At 41.8% G+C, this 19,394-nt stretch overlaps 1 protein-coding gene and 1 long non-coding RNA gene across 5 annotated transcripts in view; one reads left to right on the forward strand and one right to left on the reverse strand.

Annotated features, from left to right (window-relative positions):
* Positions 1-192: 192 nt before the first annotated feature.
* LOC135301921 (uncharacterized) lies at positions 193-15,134 on the forward strand. 3 transcript variants are annotated; one of them, XR_010363658.1, is made up of 7 exons: positions 193-8,481; positions 8,782-8,836; positions 9,109-9,255; positions 10,088-11,731; positions 14,258-14,346; positions 14,442-14,596; positions 14,941-15,134. It is a non-coding gene; the product is annotated as an uncharacterized LOC135301921 (long non-coding RNA). The 3 variants fall into 3 exon arrangements; XR_010363656.1 differs by having other exon boundaries at positions 193-8,836; XR_010363657.1 differs by lacking the exon at positions 14,442-14,596 and having other exon boundaries at positions 193-8,836.
* A 1,613-nt stretch (positions 15,135-16,747) lies between these two features.
* The window catches only part of ATP9B (ATPase phospholipid transporting 9B (putative)), a 151,297-nt gene continuing 148,650 nt past the window's right edge, over positions 16,748-19,394 (reverse strand). The window contains exons 29-30 of one of the 2 annotated variants that reach the window (XM_064422464.1): positions 17,952-17,984; positions 16,748-17,160 (exon numbers count right to left, since the gene is read on the reverse strand). In XM_064422464.1, coding sequence (XP_064278534.1) covers positions 17,024-17,160; positions 17,952-17,984 — 170 coding nt within the window. In that variant the 3' untranslated portion in view covers positions 16,748-17,023. The remainder of the gene's footprint in view (positions 17,161-17,951; positions 17,985-19,394) is intronic. The other variant, XM_064422474.1, reaches the window with a different exon arrangement.

A 19,394-nucleotide genomic window follows, 5' to 3' on the forward strand; every position in this document is an offset into this window, starting at 1 on the left:
GAGACAGCATGCAATGGCTTGTGTGGCCTGGGTCAGGCTGAGAAACTCGTCTGTGTGACTGCACGTCGAGGCGGTGCTCGTGGGAGACAGCTCTCCCAGGGGAAAGCAGCTGGACTGGGATAAGATTTTGGTAAGAAGGGGGACAGAGAAGAGCCTCTGCCTTGGGACAGAGCCTTTTTGGGTTCCCACCCATTTTCCACTGCCCTGACAGCAATCAGTTTGTACTGGAGAAATCACAAGAAGAAAAACAAATCTGTACGTTATAGAAGGAGGGAGGGTAGGAGTAGAAAAGGAGCCTCCCCTCTCTCTCCTCTCCCAGACGTGCAGAGCTGTGCTCCAGAATCGAAGTACTTCCCACTGCTGGTGATTGCTGGGCTGGGCCCCCCAGTGCTGGAGCCACCTGTGGGTCCCAGAGCCGTGCTGGCATTCCCTGTGCATCTGACACATGCTTCCTCTCAGCCACAAACACCACTCCTTTGCTTCAGGAAGCAGCCAAATGATGTAGGCTTCAGTAGGCACTTTTTTACCACATTTACCCCTTCTGCTCATCTTTGCAAGCAAAGCACTAAACCTGCCCCCTGTTCTCAGCTCTTGCATGTAGTGTTATCCTTTAAAAAAATCCTGCAGAGTATTTATACAGGATGTTTTAATCACCAAAGAGTCTGATTCGTGTTCACTGGATTAGTTTCATATAATGTGAAGTTATGTGAGTCTGTGTATTTCCTCCTCCATTTTCCTTTTCTCTCCTTTTTGTTGGGCCTCAGTAGTCTGGGAGGGATGGTTTGCATGAACCTTTGCACACAGTAGCCAAAGTACTTATCCAGGAACCTCTAATTCAACCAAAACTCCTTCGTTCTCGCCCCACCAGAGGATTTAGGTTAGTAGCACTGCAAACAGGCTGTGCCTGACTGGCACCCTGAGCTGCTTGCAAGACTTGGGGCAAATTTTTTCTTTGGGCTGTGTCCTGTAAAATGAAAACTTTCAGCTTTGTCTACACAAAAGTGTTTTGAAAGCAGGGTGGGGGAGAACCCCTCTCTCCAGTATTTACCAATATTAAACATTTTCTTACAATAAGTGCACAGAATCCCATAATCCAAAATATGTACCAGAAGAAGTCACCTGTGCTCTGCATGGAATTTTTGTCCTGTTTTGGGCTTCTTGCCCTTGTATCCTTACAGCCTTTTATATCTAACATTCATAATAATGGCCATCTCCTTAGGGTCTGCATGCCCATCTTTTGGGTCTTGGCAGCATCAAAAGCATCAGCATCTGTTCAGAATTTCATTCATTGTAACAAAAGACTTATAAGTCTCAAGCCTCCCTAACCAAGGCCGTAATTAAAGTCTTTCTAGTCCCCTGCTTTGAAAATTGTAACAAGATTTGCTGGAAACAGAGACAGCACATGGCCAGTGTTTATGGCTGGTGCAGCACCATTTTGAAAACCCACCCATAAACCTTTCAAACAAGGCAGGGAGCGCACCTCAGCAGTGGCCGGCTGCTGCCCAGAGTTGGAAGCTGGTGCAAAGGCAGAGGCTGAGCTCAGCCTCCCATCCCCCTGACACAGGCTCTTTCAGAGGCTGCCAGAAATCATTTCACCACTTTTAAGGTGCATTGCACTTAGCAGGACAAATGCCAGAGGAGGAATTTTGTGTGCTTGAATAATGTTGTAATTTACCTTATAACCGGTCTCATTACGATGTTGAGTGCTCTGTTGATTTACCTGGCTTTTGATTTAGTGGACTCTTTTTAAACGACAGTTTAGGAATGCAGCCAGTGACTGCAGGCAAAGGACCTTAAACCTTTTTGGAGGTACAGTCATCTGTTCAGACACCGACTTTTTAAAATCAAGATAGACATCAGACAGCCACACCAGACCCATATACAGAAAGCCATGACTGAATTAGACTGGGACATTAGTTCAGAGAAATAATTTAATAATGATACATGCTGCATCAGTGCCCCTTTGTTTCCTTTTGAGTTTGCCCCTTGCACAAACCCAAATTGTTGGCAGGTAGAGGGCAGAACCCTTGCTGCTGGCTGGGTCGATGTGCAGCATCCTCCCCACAGCTGTCCCAGCTGAGGTGGGTGCCAGCAGTTGGCTGAATTCCGTCTCTGTTGCGTGACCCTGGGGTCTCACCGTGGAGATTCAGGAACTCTCTTCACATGGCAAAACAACCATCAACAATGAAAATACCGATGCTCTGCATTTCTTCCTGGACCCTGCTGATGGAATGTGCAATGCAGGGTGGTTAAAAAATAAGAGCATGTCTAACTATTTGTACTTGTGCAGTATTGCCAGACTTGCAAAGAGAAAGTGACAAGGTTTTGTACCAGGCGCCATATTTTAGCTCTGGAAATATTTAAAGTTTCAGAATTCCCCAGTTGCTGGTATAGGGGCTGGTAACACATATTTTGCCTCATTTGGAAGTACTTAGTAAGGGAAGGGCTCATTGGGTACACAGGGACTCAAGCTGGCAGCAGAGCAGACCCTTTGCCTTGGGAAGGAAACATCACATTTACAATGTCTGTGGCAGACTGGGACCTGTGGTAGGGATCAGTTCCTGCACACTGTGGGGATGGTGGCTTTCACCTCATCCGTCCTCCAAGGCATAGGATCACACCTTCATTTTCAGCCAGTGCAAAGCGTTTTTTCCCCAGATGTCCACGTTTCATCTGAAGGAGCAGGATTGCTGCAGGAGGCTTAATGGAAGCAGTGACTCAGGAAGATGGACATAAAGCCTGGGGTGTCTGCATGTGCAGAAGTATTGCTTCACTCAGCAGTCCAAGAGCTAGTGGTTAAGTTTGGATGGTCAGGAGTCAGGAAAAGCTGCACATGCCCTTCCAGTGCAGAAGGGACACCTTTCCCTCTTGCCTAGCCCATAAGATCTACAATCCCTGGAAATTCTGCTTTTAGTGACAGGTTCTGAAAGTTCTTCTCATTCTCTCCCCTCTGCCAGTGCTTGGTCCCTGAGTTCATCTCCCCCCACAGTCAGAGACCTAGATTGAGCTGATCTACTCCAAAGGCAGCCTGTCTTGAGCTGTGGTCACAACCAAGTGCCCTGTGAGCCCAAACATGTACTTTGCCACCTTCACTTCTATGCATATGGAAGCATCTCATTTTAGATCCAAGGTTCTGTGACCCTGTGCACAGAGCAGGGCCAGCAGTGAGGTGCGCTTTGTAGCCTTCCTCTTTATAACTGGGAACCAGCCTCTTTCATACTTCAAGTTCACTGCTGGGAGCACCCTCACTGCCACGTGGAATGAATGACCCGATGTGAAGTCCTGGATTCCCTGGCAGCAGCATGAGCCCTCTTTTCCAATATCTCAGCTGCACTATTATTTACTTGTCAGACTGCTGCTATTCCTACTGCTTCTCAGCACCAGCAGTCTTTGCCTTCATTAGTTTCCTCCTGCTCTAGTTCATTAAACCTGCATTTAAATGTGCTATTGGTTCTCCCTAAATGAATAACCTTCCATTGTGTAATATTGAATTCCTTTGTATTAGCCCGTTCCCCCCAGTGTCTCCAAATCCTCCTGTAGTCTAGTGCGTTCCTGAAATTTATCAGCAGCCTCCCCTCCTATCATGATGTCATCCGCATCTGGACACCCGGCACATCGCGCCAGCCTCGGGCTCATTTGTGCAAAACCCTTAAACAGAACAAGTCCCGGCTCTGAGCCCCAGGAGATCTGATCTGTAAGTTCTCTTCTGGTGCACGGAGCTATTTATTGCACTTCTCTCTTCCCTAACCCAAGTTTATCCTCCTAATATTGATACTCCAATACTTGTATACATTTTACTGACCTCATTTTCTGAGGCAGAGTCAGTAACCTTGTTAAACTCTAGCAAACACAAAAACATTGCTTTAAACTCTTCTGGGCTCACCTTCACAAACTTTATGAATAGGATTTGGACTACTCTAGCAGCAATTTTGACTATGGCCTTTTGTGCCAGATGCTTGCATTCACCAGTCCCTGCTCCCCCTTTTCCCTGCACTTGCAGCATGATAGGGTAACTCAGGGGATGAGAGGTATTTAGGGAGAAATGAAATATTTTCCAGGTTATGAAATGTGGTGCCAAGGTTTTATTCCCTCATTTGTGGCTTTGCCCTATTGAGAAGCATCCTTTACATTTGATGTAAAGTAGGTAATGAATTACAGTCCAATGGTGTAAAGAAATATACTCTCCTCTGCTATTATTTTCACCACACTTTAAGCAGCCCAGCTTTTCCAAAGACAAGGGTCTTGAACAGGGATGAAACTCGGAGCTTTTCAACCTAAAAGATGAAATGATAGGAACTGTGTGCTATTGGACATGAAGGGTTATAATGGGGTTAGTGACACAGATGTCTCCAGCTGCAATGTACTGCAGCAGCAATGACAAGGTTCAGGTACAGCATTTAGTGGTGCCAAGGTCATGGCTAAGTGACCAGGGAATCAGGGGCACCTTGCAATAGCTGTGGAATCAGGGGCACCTTGGTGGTAGGCTGACTTTGATCCCAACACCCAGCACGACATTGTGCTATCCTGCTTGCTGTGGCTGTCCAGGAATGCTACAGACCTCGACTAATTCTAATTTCTCACAGAAATACCCCAAGGATGGGGAATTTCTGAGAAGCACTTCAGTCAGGTTGGCAGGGACAGAAGCTTCTCTTTGCCAGAGGGATCTTGAAAGGCTGGCAAGAGATTGGGCTTTTTACGTACACCATTTTCACAGCTTGCATTTTGTCTCCCTCATTCTTTTCACACCTCACTCCATGCACAATTAGAGTTTTCTTTACTGGGGTGGTTTGACTGAGGGGGCCAGCAACCCAAAAAGAATTGCCAGACTCCTGTAGTTTGGTCGAGGATAGGTTTGGTTGTTTGTGTACGGACATGATGTACAAGCTCAAAGCCTTTTTTCCATTAGAAGCATTCCTGTTTTGTGACATCCCTGCATGCTGAAGTAGCTATCTTGAAGAGCAAATGCTGAAAATTAAAATCTTCTTGAGTCAAGCCTCCTCATTAGCAGTCTGCCTGGCTAGACTCTACCTTATTATTTTTTGCTGTGTGTAGCTGTAAAGAGAAAACCAAGGAGAAAAATAGGCAATTAAAATGCATTAAATTGATTTCTAAATGAGTATGCAGAACCAGAAAGTCCCAGGAAGAACCCCATCTCTTCTTTTGCATCTGTTGCTGTATGTGAGAGTGCAAATTCACTAGCAGCTAGAACAAGACACATTTGCAAACATTAGCAGGGTTAAAATTCTATCTGAGATCCCTCTGAATCTCTGAAAACTAAATGTGTTAAGTCATTGCAGTTGCTTGGCATGCACTGTAGAGCAGGACCTTCCAAAAGCCATGGAAAAGTTTTTCAGGATGAACACAGCCCCAGCAGTCCAAATATGAGACTCTCCCCTCCGCAAAGGCAGAGAATCCTTTTCCTCATTGCTAAGAAAAATGCCAAAAAGCACCTCATGATTCTTCTGCTCCAAACGGTGCTCTGGTGCAACAGTGAAACTGCGAGTGTTACGAAACCCCACAACGTCCCAACACCAGGCTCTGCGTTTGCACTGTGCCTCAGGTCTCATCAGCAGACTCTTCCACATCAAGTTAATGCAGATCCATCAAATGCAGGCCTGGAATAGTTACAGAAAACTATGAAGATGGTACAAATTAATCTCTTGTCCCTTGCTTCCGGGACTTTCATTACTATCTTCCTTCCAAGAGTCCAATTAGATTTCAGATTGCTTTTTAAGCACACTGAGTAAACGATGAAATTAAAGAAACCTCTTAACTGCGGTGTATGAGAAGGAGGCTGCCCACAGATGTGCGCGTGGTGCAAGAGAGAACTGCAGGGACAGAGCTGTGCAGACAGGAATGCCTTTGTTAAGCTACGAGGCAGAGCAATGGCAGAACAACCTCCCGGAGCTGGGTCTATCCACCAGGCTGATTCTGGGGAAGGCAGGTGTGGAAAGACAGACTAAAGACTGGAGCTGAAGATTGTTTCATGGAATTGTTTCACAGAAATTGCCTTTGGGACTTCAGCTGAAGAATCTGTCACCAGAGGTGAGTCTTTGAGGTGAAAGCCACTTGTGTTTACTGCTCAGGGGCTGCTCCCTGCTTGCTGCCCAGCACTGATGCCCTGAGCAGTCCATAAGAGCTGTGCCACAATGCAAGTCTCGTGGTGTTTCTCAAGTTACATGAGTCAAAGCTGTCAAGTCTGTAAGTCTGGGATTTGGCTCCAAGTTTCACTGGCTGCACTCCAAGAAGTGGCTGCAGACCAATTTCACAGAAGCGGCCAGCAACCCCTAGCAGGACAAAGAAAGGCTATTTCCACCCACCATAGCCTCTCCTCCTCCCCACAGAAAGTTCCTTCACTGGTTGCTGTGCTGCAGAGCTCCAGCAATACACAGATCTGGGAGCTCCTGTAACTGTTCTCGGAGTGCCAAGAGGTAGAGAGTGACCCACAGGGTAAGGCAGACTGAGACCTCAGAAACTGCGTGCATGGGCACAGACGCACACAGGAGTAGCCCCTCTTTCAGAGTTAGCTGGCTAGCTAGACTTGGTGGCCTCAGGGAAAAACTTAGTCTGGCAGAGGTGTTTGAAGGATGTCCGCTGCCTGGGTACAAAGCTCAGTGCAAGACTACTTGTGTCCTGGGATTGGTTTGGATGAACAGTATTTAAGGTTGGTATCAGTGGCAGATCAGAGGAGGGTTAAGGCAGGGTAGTAAGACATCCATTTGGGATAACTGTGAAGGGGCCAAAGCATGGGCTCACATTTTAGTGATGAGAGTCTTTCAGGAATGTTGTTGTGAAGGTCTGACGTGGAGCAGGAGAAGGCAGAGAAGGGCTATCGGAACGCTGGTTCAGTTCAGAGGCCACACCACAATGCTGGGTCTGGCAGAGTAGCCCTGTGGAGGCCATTGATTCAGAAGTGGTGAGGAGGGGAGTGTTTTGCTGAGATGGAACACCCTGTCCTGCTAGGAGCATGGGATCGTGTTGCTTCTGATGCTTGGCACTAGTGGTCAGCAAATCTGGCAAAAAGTGATTAATGAGGGCCCCAACACAAAGTCTGTCCCAACCCAGCTGCCTCCACCATACAGATGTTATCACAGCAAACATTTTGTGGGGTGTTAAGGGCTTTTTCTCCTCCCTTCATCCAATTAAAAGTTCAATAAAAACCACAAGCTTGCCTTAGAGGGCAAGGCCTCTGAATACCCAAGCCTTTGGTTTGAAGCTAGCCTGGATGAACTGCTGGCAGAAATACCTCCACCTTTCAACACCCCCACTGGTAAATAAATTAGCCTGTCACTGAGACTGCATCCTCAGTGGCTGCACTTCACATCACTGTGGTGATGATGTTTGACAGTGACTGAATTGGAAAGAAGCTCTTTACATAACAGATTTTTGTCTCATCTAAAAAATTTAAGGATTTAAAAATTTAAAATTTTTACCGTTCAGGAAACTTCCCCCTCTGTGGAAACAGTTTTAGAAAACGAGCACCATGTGCTTTGAAAGGATTTTTTCCTTAGTTGTGATGACCCTGAATGTGGAATTTTACTTATTTGTTGGCTTGCATCGCCCTCTTCTGGATTGTATAAAAACACCAGAAAGTTTCACAAGAAACTTGCCCGTGGAAATAAACTAAAGCAAAACTCCCCATGTTTATTGATGCTGACGCTTATCTACTTAAAAGGATCAATCATTCAGACTGGAACAGTGCCCACCTTTGGAAAGCAGGGATGCTGAATGGCAAGAGAAACGATGCAGGAGTTGCTTCCCACCGGGTGAAAGGGGATGGTGGCTGTGAAACTGGGTTGGCATGGAGAGCTTGTACAGACATTCTCTCCCCACTGCCGGCTCCCTGGAACGAGTGTACAGCTATTTTGGTCACTACACTGTGCTAAGAAGCTTCAGTTCTCTCGCTTAAGTTCCACAGGAACTGCTTCTGACAGTGCTGCCTGTGCTTTCCATGGACGAGACTAACAGGTGTTTGAGCAGTTCTCGGGCTGGAACACAGCTACAACAAAGAGCTGATGGCCGGGGAGCTCCGGGAAGGGGCAGGACAGCAAGTCACCTGCTCAAACCTGCCCAGACGCAGCACCAAGGCACAGCTGTGAGCAGGACAGAAGCCCCTGTAGGTGTATTTCCTGTACTCAGAAGTGCACATATTTGTGTCAGATTGCAGCAATCTGGAGGATGAGAAGAAAATTGAGTGATGGGTACGGAATTACACCAAAGTTAACCAGATAACTTCTAGAGCAACCATGTCTGAATATAGCAAAAATTCACACTTTATTTTCATGTAAAAAAATTCAAATCTAAGTGAAGTGGTCCTAAGGTGATGTGCCTCAAACAAGAAGGATGATCAATCTCAGGTGAAAAGTGAAGAAGTCCTTCCTTCATGCCATGTGTAAATGACACTGTCAAGCCCCCTCCATGTCAGAGATTTTAAATCAGTAGATTTACCACCTTGATGAAAATTCTTCTTCTAAGAAAAAGGTAACATTTCTTTCCTCCCAAGTCATGTCAGGGACATCCTAGGACCTTTCTCCTTACAGAGAAATCCTAGCCTTATCATCTCACTCTCTCTCACTATTACTTGTTGTATTTTCTCACTTCCATACATTCTCAGTGGTGGCAAAACTTCTTCTCTTATCAGTGTCTTAATGAGTAAAGGGGGTCTTTCTGTCTCTCTGAATAACCTGTATCATTATCTACAGTATCCTACTCTGCTCCATAATGTGATACCAACACCATTATCTATTTGCTGCTCATATACTGTGGTTTATTCCCTTCCAGCTGATCCTTTTGGTCGCCCAATTTAAGATTAATCAAAAGACTGAAGGCCTGTACAGTGAGTATTTAGCTATTTAGCTTTTTTTTTTTTTTTTTGAAACTAGGCTCCTACTTACAAAACAAACATCTTAAAAATAGTGTAATTTAAAATCACCAGTCACTTCTGGTGGAATAGACTGGGAATAGAAATTGTTGCATGGGCAAAACAATGGAAATTATTAGCTTTCCCCCTTGACTTGCCTCACATCTCAAATTCTTAGTTACTGCCTCAGGTTTTGATATTCTATTAAAATTTGTGTAACATGAAGCTGATTTACTGCTGTATTTCAGACTTGCAAGCAGCTCCCATTTTTTCTTTCTCTTAAGAAGAGATAAAGTTCCCACATTTTTTATGCCTGGGAAAAGTATCAAACCAAGAAAGGAGGGACACAAAGTAGAAGAGCTGTGAGATGTCTGCGACTCAAACAGGACTGGCAGGTAAAAGAAAGACTGTAGAGAAGCCTTTGTTTTTCGCGTTTTCGCTGAGTTGCTGGAGGGCTCTATCTGGTGTCTTCCTTCCAAAATTCCTCCCTTACTGCCAGTATATACTGGCATATACTGAATTCAGCTTGCCAGAAAGCAGCTCAGCCACATGCAGCTGCCTGGTCATTCTCTTCACATGATCACCAAATGAGTCTCTCTCATGGAATTTGTGCCACATCTTTAAAAATAAATACAACACAAATAAATGAAGTCTTGAGTGTAGTCACCAACCCTGACCCACATGCAGATGTGTCTGTGCTTGAGTCAACAGCTACAAGATCAGCAGGCTGCAATTTCAAAGAGGCCCCAGACACCCAGGTTAGTCAGAGGAGAACACTACAAGCAGGAATGGAAGGTGCTGATGAATAGCTAGGGCAAAGACATGGCAAATCAAATTATCAAAACACAAAAAACAAGATGGTTTGCAGGAAGACTGAGGGAGATCTCCTGATGTCCCCAGGGTGATGCCAACTGACTTCCCATCAAGAGAGCAGGGCCAAAGCTGTGCTTAGGGGCTGGCTGTGCCTGCACACCGAGCACTGGGTGGCACAGGGCCAGACAGACAGCCCCATGGACTTGGCTCAGGGCTCCTGCAAGATAGCTGCAAGCAGCCTTCAGATTTTTCTCCAGAGGGGCTGGGAGGTGGAAGCTGCAAAGGGCTGCATGGGTCCCACAGCAGGGCACAGTCTGGAGGTTGCATTGCACTGCACCACACATGGTGGAGGGGTGAGAGTTTGTTTTTCTTGGTCCTCAGGCAAAATTAAGTTTCCCCCATTTTCTTCCCCAGACTTCTGCCTCCAAAGGCATTTCCAGTGTCTGACCAGAACACGTAAAATTGTGCACTTTGGACATCTCTGCTGCTATGCCCTGAGGTAGCTGCCTCTAAGGCAGGCTTTGCTGTAAGAAGCCTTTCCCTGCTTCTGCAGCAATGACTCCATCACTCACAGTGATGATACGTCTGAACTGGCAGAGTGAGTTACCTGCGTGTCAAGAAGAAAGACTCCTGTGCTGCCGTGTACCAGATCAGTGACTGTGGCTGGCTCTGTGTTACAGCTGAGCTATAACCTTGCTCTCCCTCCTCACCTGCCATCTCCAAGTAATTGCTTTTGGACAGATGGCAAGATGGCACCATGGTTATGTGACTGCAGCTTGACTTTTTCCCACTCCCCCCAAATCTGCTTCAGGTTATACAAAGAGAGCTTATTTTTCTCCTCCCTGCCTCCCTTCTAGCTCTACAAACCAGTTTACACAGAATTAAATTGTTTCAACAACTGGAGAACTGCTCAGGCTGGGGACTTCTTTCACCCCTGTCCCAACATTCCAGTGGGCACAGCTGAACCAAAGCACAGAGGGACCATGCTGTGGTTGCCCTTATGAGGGTAACATGACAGTGCAAATGTTGTGTGACAGCCCATCCTGGTCATTCCTGGTCAGGAGAAATCAAATCTCTTCTAATGCAAGCAGAGCCAGCCCGATACCCAAGCTAGGCAGAAATGCAAGGCATTTTGACTGTCTGGAATAGTTTCTTTCAGGCAGGTGTTCCCAAGATGGGTTGTTAAAAACATAATTTCTCTCAGTAGTTCCAGACATTCAGGTGTGAGTCTCACAGACATCTTAAAAGGTTTACTTTCTTAAATATTTTTTTTTCAAATAAGATTTGCCATGTGGGTTTCTTGTTTGGTTTTTTTCTTCTAAGTTGCTGTCAGCAGCAACTAAGGTTTTTTTTCTAAGTTGCTGTCAGCAGCAAATTTCTTCCTTCCACCTCTTATTTCATGGAATCATACAATAATTGTAAATTAAAACACTTCAAGAGTCTTAAACCTTGAGATTAACTATAACATCCAATTTCTGAGCAAATGTATGGATATCCTTATATGTTGCTTTCAACTTTCAACCCTCCATGTATTATAATACCAAAAATGATGTAAAAGGACCTACCAGAATTAAAACTAGCCATGCATGGGTAGGAAGGTAATGTGAAGACTTCCAGCTAGGTTATTTTAAAATATCAGTTTAATAATTTGGTAACTTGAAATATTTTACTATTTTCTCATGTGAAGAAGATTATGCAAGAAATTGAAAGGCAGCTATAAGCAAGGCAAAACCACTACAGCCACAGGGTAAAAGTTTCAAAGCCATTCGCTTTTGTTTCCCTTCACCTCCTTCCTAGAATTCAATAAAATTGTATGTGCTCAGGTTTGTTGCATTTATTTATTTTCAATCACAGATTGTCTACAATTGCTTTAGTTGCATTTGGATAAGTGTAAGTATGTTCTAGACCACATCTGTGTCACCTGTCCTGCTCATGACACTCACACAGAAAATTACCTTCTACAGCTGGGATCAACCCCATTCAGCTGGGATCAAGATAACCAACAGACATATTGAAGCGACTGTCATGGAAAAGTCAATACCCTAATGAAGGGAAAAGGTACTCTGGGAAGCAGAAGCTGTGAGAGGAAGTGCCTATGTAGCTGTGTTCCTGCAGATGAATTTGGAATTCAATGGCAAGAGGAGGCAGCAACCAGCAATTACACACAGGGGAAACAACAGCTCATCTTCCTCTACTGAGCACATGCAGCATAGAGCTTTTCCCCAGGGGAGCATCTTGACTGAGAATTCCCAGATCTCTCCTTCAAACAGGCAATAGATAATTGCAATAAATACAAAACATATGTACATACACTTACCCCTTACAGGTCTGCTCATCCATTAACATCCCCCAGCCTTCCAGTCAGGAATTCATTTTCAAGAGACTTTTGAAGTAGTTATCTATAATTTGCTTCCACACAACGTGTGTTTACTTTGCAAAATCAAATGCATGCTTAGAAATTAGAGCAAAATACAGAGGGCCCGTGGAAAAAACTAGATGTGTATATTATAAAGAAACAATGGAAAGCAGCTCTACAAATAAGAATTACAATGGTCTATTTTGTGTACTGCTTGCTTAAAGCTACATGATTATAACCAAAGCTCTTTTTATTCTTAGCAGTTTTGTCAAAAGCAGAGGAAATAAAGATAGTTTACTGCCAGAAGAATAAAGCCAGGCACATAAATACTTATCATGCATCACAGCTATAGTACACAATATCTCCTTAGAGAAGATGATCTTTTCATAGCTCAGTAATGCATAAAGGCTAAATTCCAAAGCCAAAATTACTCAAGCCTGCTTTTTTGAGCAATTTAGAAGTTTAATATTGCTGATTACCATCTCACTTTGAAAGCATGCTAGAGGAGAGGAGGAGGCTATGATCAGGAGAAACCTCAGCTGCTAAAACCTGATCAGGGATGGAAGAATAAAGCAGAATTTGTCAGCACCACTGCAGAGCGCTCTCATTATTCTGTTCATGGCATCCAGTTTTCACCACCTCTGCTGTAAAATATTTTGATCAAAACCATGGTTTTGGTCGATGAAGTAGTGAATAGGTGTTTCAGTGCAATTGCCTATTTGAGGGGGATTTTGTTGGCAATTGGCTGAGCAAATTCCCACTTGCAATAACAGCTGTGAACCCTGCTGAGGGCATCTGTTGGGTAGTTAATAGTTGTTGGGAAGTATCTCGATTTAAGTGTGTTTTGTTTACAAAAGAAATTCCTACGCTTTTTAACACAGTGTTAAAGACATTGTGCCTCCTGTTTATTTACATACAATGTTCGATCTATGTTATCTTTGTTCACTTGTACTGATTTTCCTCTCTACAGGGGGTTAACATATTGAAGGGCTTTTTTGATTGCCTTCAAGTTTCAATTGAGTTATAATAATAACAGCCTAGATACGGAAAGGTTATTCAATTAAGTATTATAAGAGACTGCTGACCCATTTTTTTTCCCTTCTGGCCAGCAAAAATAAGGAGAAACTCCATAGAAGGCAAAATTGAAATGGATGTCAGTGTCAGCAGGACCTACAAGACCAGTTTCTGCATCTGTGGCAAGAGCAGGACAGCTTAATCTCCTTCTGTGGCTGTCATTTTTTAAGGAGAGCTGTCCATCCAGAGCCCACATACCCTGCAATGAATTCCTTTGCCCTGCAGGAGTTGTTGGAGACATGTTAATAGCTCTGAGCATGTGAAGAGATGCAAGTGTGAAACATATGCAAGCCTCTTTCATATTATTTTGCCAGTATAAAACTCAGGAATAGGCAGCTGTGTGGACGCTGCAAAAGGGTCACAACGGGGTATCTCTGATAACAGCCCATCCCAAAGCCTCTGAGGAAGCCCATACTGTCCTTTGTACAGTGAACCAGGCCTCGCTTCCCAGCAGTGACGAGGTTAATATGCAAGCCCAGGTCCTTCAGGCTGGAGCAGCCCCAGCCTCCAGTGATGAAGGAACCCTCCTGTGAATGCTGCAACAGCAATATGTGGGGAAATCACCTTCTCTTCATCTACAGAAGCATTGTCTGTCTGAACCTCATGATGAACAGCACAACTGTTTAACTGCATAACTGCCTATCAACATTCTTGCTTAAATACCTACAGAAATGCTGTCCAGTCCAAAAAGGTTCCCAACTGCAAAGCTCCCTCTTTCAGACATGCTTTAAATGGGGACTGAAAAGTTTCAGCTCACACTCTTGCAGATGTAGGGTAGGACACTTGTAATACAGGCTTGCTTGAGTGGAAGTTGCTCATCAAGATAACAAACATTTTCAGTGTATATATAAAAGCAATGGCACATTTTTTGACAACCACATGAAGGTTTAGGAAGAAAACAGGAGATACTACACAGCTGAATTCTGATTGCATGAGTCAGCAAGCTCAGTTTGAACATAAAAACATTGGTGTAAACACACACTCGTGGACAAGTGCTACAGATTTAATGTTAAGTATACAAGGATTTAATTTATCTTCCATTGCAAACTAATATCTTGTGTAGTAAAATGTTTTCCAGCAGTTACATGGACACAGAATTTTGGAATAGCATCAGAAAATCCCAAGATAATTACCAATACTCTCCTTTTTTGCAGGATCTCTCCTTTCCCTCTGTTCATCAACTACATTGGAAATCTAGGAGTTCAGCTCACGTGCTTATAAAACATGGTCCACGTATTGTTATGTAAGTTACTTTGGTGAAGATGTATTTCCTGGTCTCACCTTGCTCCTTCCTCCATTCTGTTCCACTTCTGAAATTGTTTTCAAATATGTTTTCAGAGAGACATGATTACCATTTCAGAAGTACATATCTGACATAGGACTTCACAAAAGTAAACACTCATTTAATACCAAGAAAATCTAAGGTCCTTCTGGGTGTAACTTGCAGAGCCAAGGCCTAAATCTGTTTATGTAAGCTGAACCTCAAAAGCAAGGTAAGTGACTTGAGTCAGCTTCCACAATCCTTAAAACAAAGTGTGAGCTGAACCTGGACCTTTGCTGTATCTTTGAAATACTAAGGAAACAGGCACTTTAGAGACCTGACTCCACTTTTGAAAGACTTGTAGCTGTGTACAGAACCCATACATTTGCTATCACACTAACCTTAAGGGTTTTAATGCTGGGAATTAATAAATCCACACTAAAGTTCTAACTGAGCAGTTCTTTTCCCATGGGTACAATTGTGTCTCATACAGATGTATGGCAGTAACACTATCACTTTCATGCTGTTAGTTTAATTTCTGGGGTTTTTTTTCTCATTTTCTGCCTAATTTCACAGATGCGATGCATAGATGGAAGACGACCAACTCTGAGCTTGTGCTTATCTCCCAAATCTTATGCATATGGTTGTGAGCCCAGAACGTGTAAGACAAAAAAGTCTGAAGAAAACACCACCAACATTTCAGAAGAACTGCACACCAGTGACTTTCTTCATTGTTTAAAAGTAATCACCACTTATTGGGGAAAAGAAAAAAGTAAAGCAAATCAGTGACAAAAATACCACAGAACTAAGCTGAAAACGTAAATCAGGAGCATCTTGGCAAACCCACACCGAATGCAGAAAGGCTCCTGCTAATATGCAAGAACAGTGACATCTTGTGGGGATTTACAGAATCGAGTTCACAGAGGGACAGGGCTAACTAGTCTGGGATGTTGGGTAATTAAAGGAAACTCTACCTCAGTAGTTTATTTAATACATATACCACTAATATTTGGTAGAAATTAGGCTTTATTGCTTTTATAATGAAGAATGAAAATTAAAAAAAGCAGATAAATAGCTAGTTAGAAAAACTTTGAAAACAGAAATTAATGGAATGGGGTGGAATCCAAATAGCTCTGCAGCCGTTTCCTCTGCTCTCCCAGGAAGTAGTTATAATTGTCACTTAAATATTACTCATCCAAAGTAATAATGGCATAAGGGAAAAGAGACTGAATGAGGGATTATGTTGTAAAGGCATACAGTCAAACATAAAAATGACATCCATATTAAGTGGGTTTTAAAAACACACACATAAATATTTAATAAAGAAAGCATTAATAGTTATGTTGTTCCTTTCCTCTGATTAATAGACTATGCCAAATTCATTATATGTACTTCGTGAGAAAGCAAAGTTATATCACAACGGAAAATTAATATATCCTACTTGCCAGTACAGTGTGCAAGATTTGGACCCTTCAGATTGCATCAGAGTATTTGAGTTTCTGGAAGAAATCTTTAGCTGTGATGAAGTGTCGTAACTCAGCCAAGACACTCAACACTGACGGCTTACAAGCTAAAATGTTTTGATTTTTTTTTTTTTTGACAAGTTTGCACCCAAACTAAGTTATAAAAAGATAACATTTACAACTTGGAAGATGATAGATTTTCCTACCATGATGTTCATGTGTTCCTCTTATTTTCTTTTACCTGAGTAACCTAAGTAAACAGATTACAAGGCAATTTAGACATATTAGCTAATACAAGGTTTACTGGACTTCTCATATATAGAAATGTACTTTGACACTATTTGCAGTTTTACAAATACAAAATGAATAAGAACTTTAAAACATATTTACTGAGCAGCCATGTTTTGATATCTGTACAGATCAATAAGTGCTGTGGAATTATGTACAGAATTTATAATTTAATTTTTAAACAGCTTTTGTGCAACCTGGCTGTAATGTGCATTTAAAGAACTGCCGTCAACATCACACATCTATAATTTACTGGTGCCAGAAATGGAGATTACAGAATAGGACAACAGCTCCTAAAATAATACTGTGCTATGCAGACATCAGTACATAATTCAAATAGTGCATATTAATCAATGTCTGATGAGGAATAATAGCTGCTAATACAGACACAGGCATTTACAGGTATTAGGTTTGTTAGAGTAAGTATGGATGAATAAACTTTGCCATATATAAACACTAAAAGAAAGGGCTTGAATTAGGAAGTCATACAATAATTAAAGATGTAAATTTATGTAATAAATAACAAAAGTTTCAATTTAACTTGCAGAAGATAAATATAGTTGGAAAAAATCCTTTACAGTAGCAAAAGATCCTTCACAGTAGCAATGAAACCATTCAGAAGCATTGTCAAATCAAAGGTAATTTGGTTTTATTTTATAATCATAACAACTGAAAGAAAAAAAGAAAATCAACACAAAGAAAATTTAGTTTATCTCTGATAGTTGTTAGTGTACTTCTGTGTTATTGTATCTCTCAGATGTTTCCTCTTTTTGTGCTCTATTCACATTATCCCTTTTTATTTTTTTTTTAAGTTTCTTTAGTCCAGCATGAATCCATAGACACTATAGCACAGTGAATATGCAATCTGCAGACTGGTGTGAGTGAAAACCAGAGGAATATAATCACTTTTACGAGGTAAGCTTGGAGTAACTTGGAGGAGAGAACTTGCGCTTCAAGTACTTGAGAATGTAAAGTGGAAGACAGCTTACAACAGTGATTGCTGACACTTTCCACAGGAAGGTCACAGTTGTGATAAAGGCAACATCTGCAGAAACAAAAAGGGAAAATAAGTAATGGGAGCCAGTAACATGGAAACTGGAACTTCCACAGTGCGAAGTCAACAAAAGTGTCTTAAATGTTTGCTTATGCTATTGTCCCATTTTAAAAAAAGGACAACAAAGCAACAGAAAGTTAACTTCAGCCTTTTGCTTTTACAAATTATTTTTTTTTAGACAGGAACTTCAGAGTTCCTTTATGGTCCTCACATTGTTTTGCAGCTGAAGTAACTTTTAGGGGAAACAGAATCTCAGTTTAAAAGCAAGACTCTCTCATAATAAAAAGTTAATTCAGCTTATTTTTCTACTAGTGAGAATGATTTTTACCTGCTATAAGTTCCCAACCAGTTTGGATCTTTTATTCAGTATTATTTTTCTTTGCTAGTTTGGATCTTTTATTCTGTATTATTTTTCTTACAACATCAATGCTGAATGATTCTTAAAATAATAGAGATTAAATTAGAGGCCAAATATTTCAAGGGAAAATGTAGTGATATTGTTACCCACCACACGGAGAAGATAATTGCTTATGAAAAAAAATTAACAAGAATGCTGACACACAATGCTTGCTGATTTTTGACCCTATTGATGATAATTAGATCATACTTAAAAATCATGAAGTGATCCCAGAACTCAGGGAACCCCAAGATTTTTTTCATTTATTTTTCCCCATTATTTACAAATGCATATATTAAGAAATTTACTACTCCTGAGTGAAACTTTAAAGATAAAAAAAATAAAAGCCAACCCAAAACTTCAAGAAAAGTTCAACTTCACCTACCTAAGAAAGCTCCAAAAGACACTCTGCCTATACCTGTTTCACAAAGAGGGAAAATGAAAGGATAGATTTACAGAAAATACAAAAGTCATGCAAAGAAAAAAAACAACAACAAACCCCAACAGGTTAGCTACACAAAGAGGAGATGAAAAAGATGTTAGTAGCATTAACTGGATCAGTATTGCCTTTCACATGTCAGTCAGATTATTTTAAGCAGCAATTAAATCAAAACACTTTGAAAACATAGAGATTTTATATTTGGTCATGTTTTAAGATTGTGAATAGATTGGCACTTTTCTTACATTTCACTTCAAGGTACAATTTACTGTATAAACAACTTGATCATGTGAATGAAAATTCACTTCAGAAAAGGCAATAAAGGAATGCTTTCCTGCTCCAACTCTGCTCATTAAAATACTTAGTATATTAAATTTCAATGTATAAACTTGTTATGCACTTTTAGCCTAAGTCTGCTTAGACATACTGAAAGCCTGTGCAACCTGTCATAGACACTCTAAAAAGGCCACTGTGTGCAATTAACTCAGAAACATAAAAACTTTCATGAGTCACAGCTCTAGAACAGTATCTGTTTTGCCTTTGGTATTTTTGCCTTTCTAATTTGAGTGTCATGTCATCATATAATTTCTCTGGAAGGAGATGATCCTTATAAGCAACATCACTGAAATAAGTTTATTTGCAAGTGAAGTCAAGCACTTTTGGTCTGGACCATTTTCCTGATCCATGGATGTTGCTCTATATCTCGAAGTGCAAACCATCACTTAGGATTATGCTGCATCACATACACAAAAAAGCTCCCTCCCCGCAGTTATAATGGGACAAATTCAATAAGAATAAAGCATTAAGCAGAAGTAAGACTAGAATAAAGGAATTTTCTCAGATTAAGTAGTTAATAACACAGAGTAAAATACATCTTTACAAAATCTCATGAAACTGCAGCCTTTTCAGTACTCTCAAATACAAAAAATAGTGAAGTTAAGTCCCTGGGTTGCAAGAAGTCGTGCAACCGTTTATGGACTCAGTTGGGCTTGCCCAGCAAATAGATGAGCACAGAGAGGAAAACACTCCCCTTTATGGAAAAGTTTGCAAGAAACAAAGTTCCTGTGGTTTCTACACCTTTGTGAACATCATCTGAAAGCGTTTTTCACAGAACAACACCAGAAAGGATGGAAGGACTGGCTGTCACCAGTACTACAGGCTTTCAAAGGTCAAGCTGCAAGTTCTGCTTTATGAAGTTCCTGGAAGTCTGCACTCAAGTGCAAGTAAATGTATCTGTTCTTGTTTCTTCCTTTAATTTGTAATTTGGCTGTGGAGATTCAAAAATCAACCCAATAATCTCTATTAATGTGTCTGTGCATCAGTGTCAGAGAAAAAAAAGGGTGCTCTGGCAAACCTGAAATAATGTACAATAGAGGTACCAAGCCCAGC

The sequence above is a fragment of the Passer domesticus genome, chromosome 1 (genome assembly GCF_036417665.1).
Source record: "Passer domesticus isolate bPasDom1 chromosome 1, bPasDom1.hap1, whole genome shotgun sequence".
Lineage (NCBI taxonomy): Eukaryota > Metazoa > Chordata > Aves > Passeriformes > Passeridae > Passer > Passer domesticus.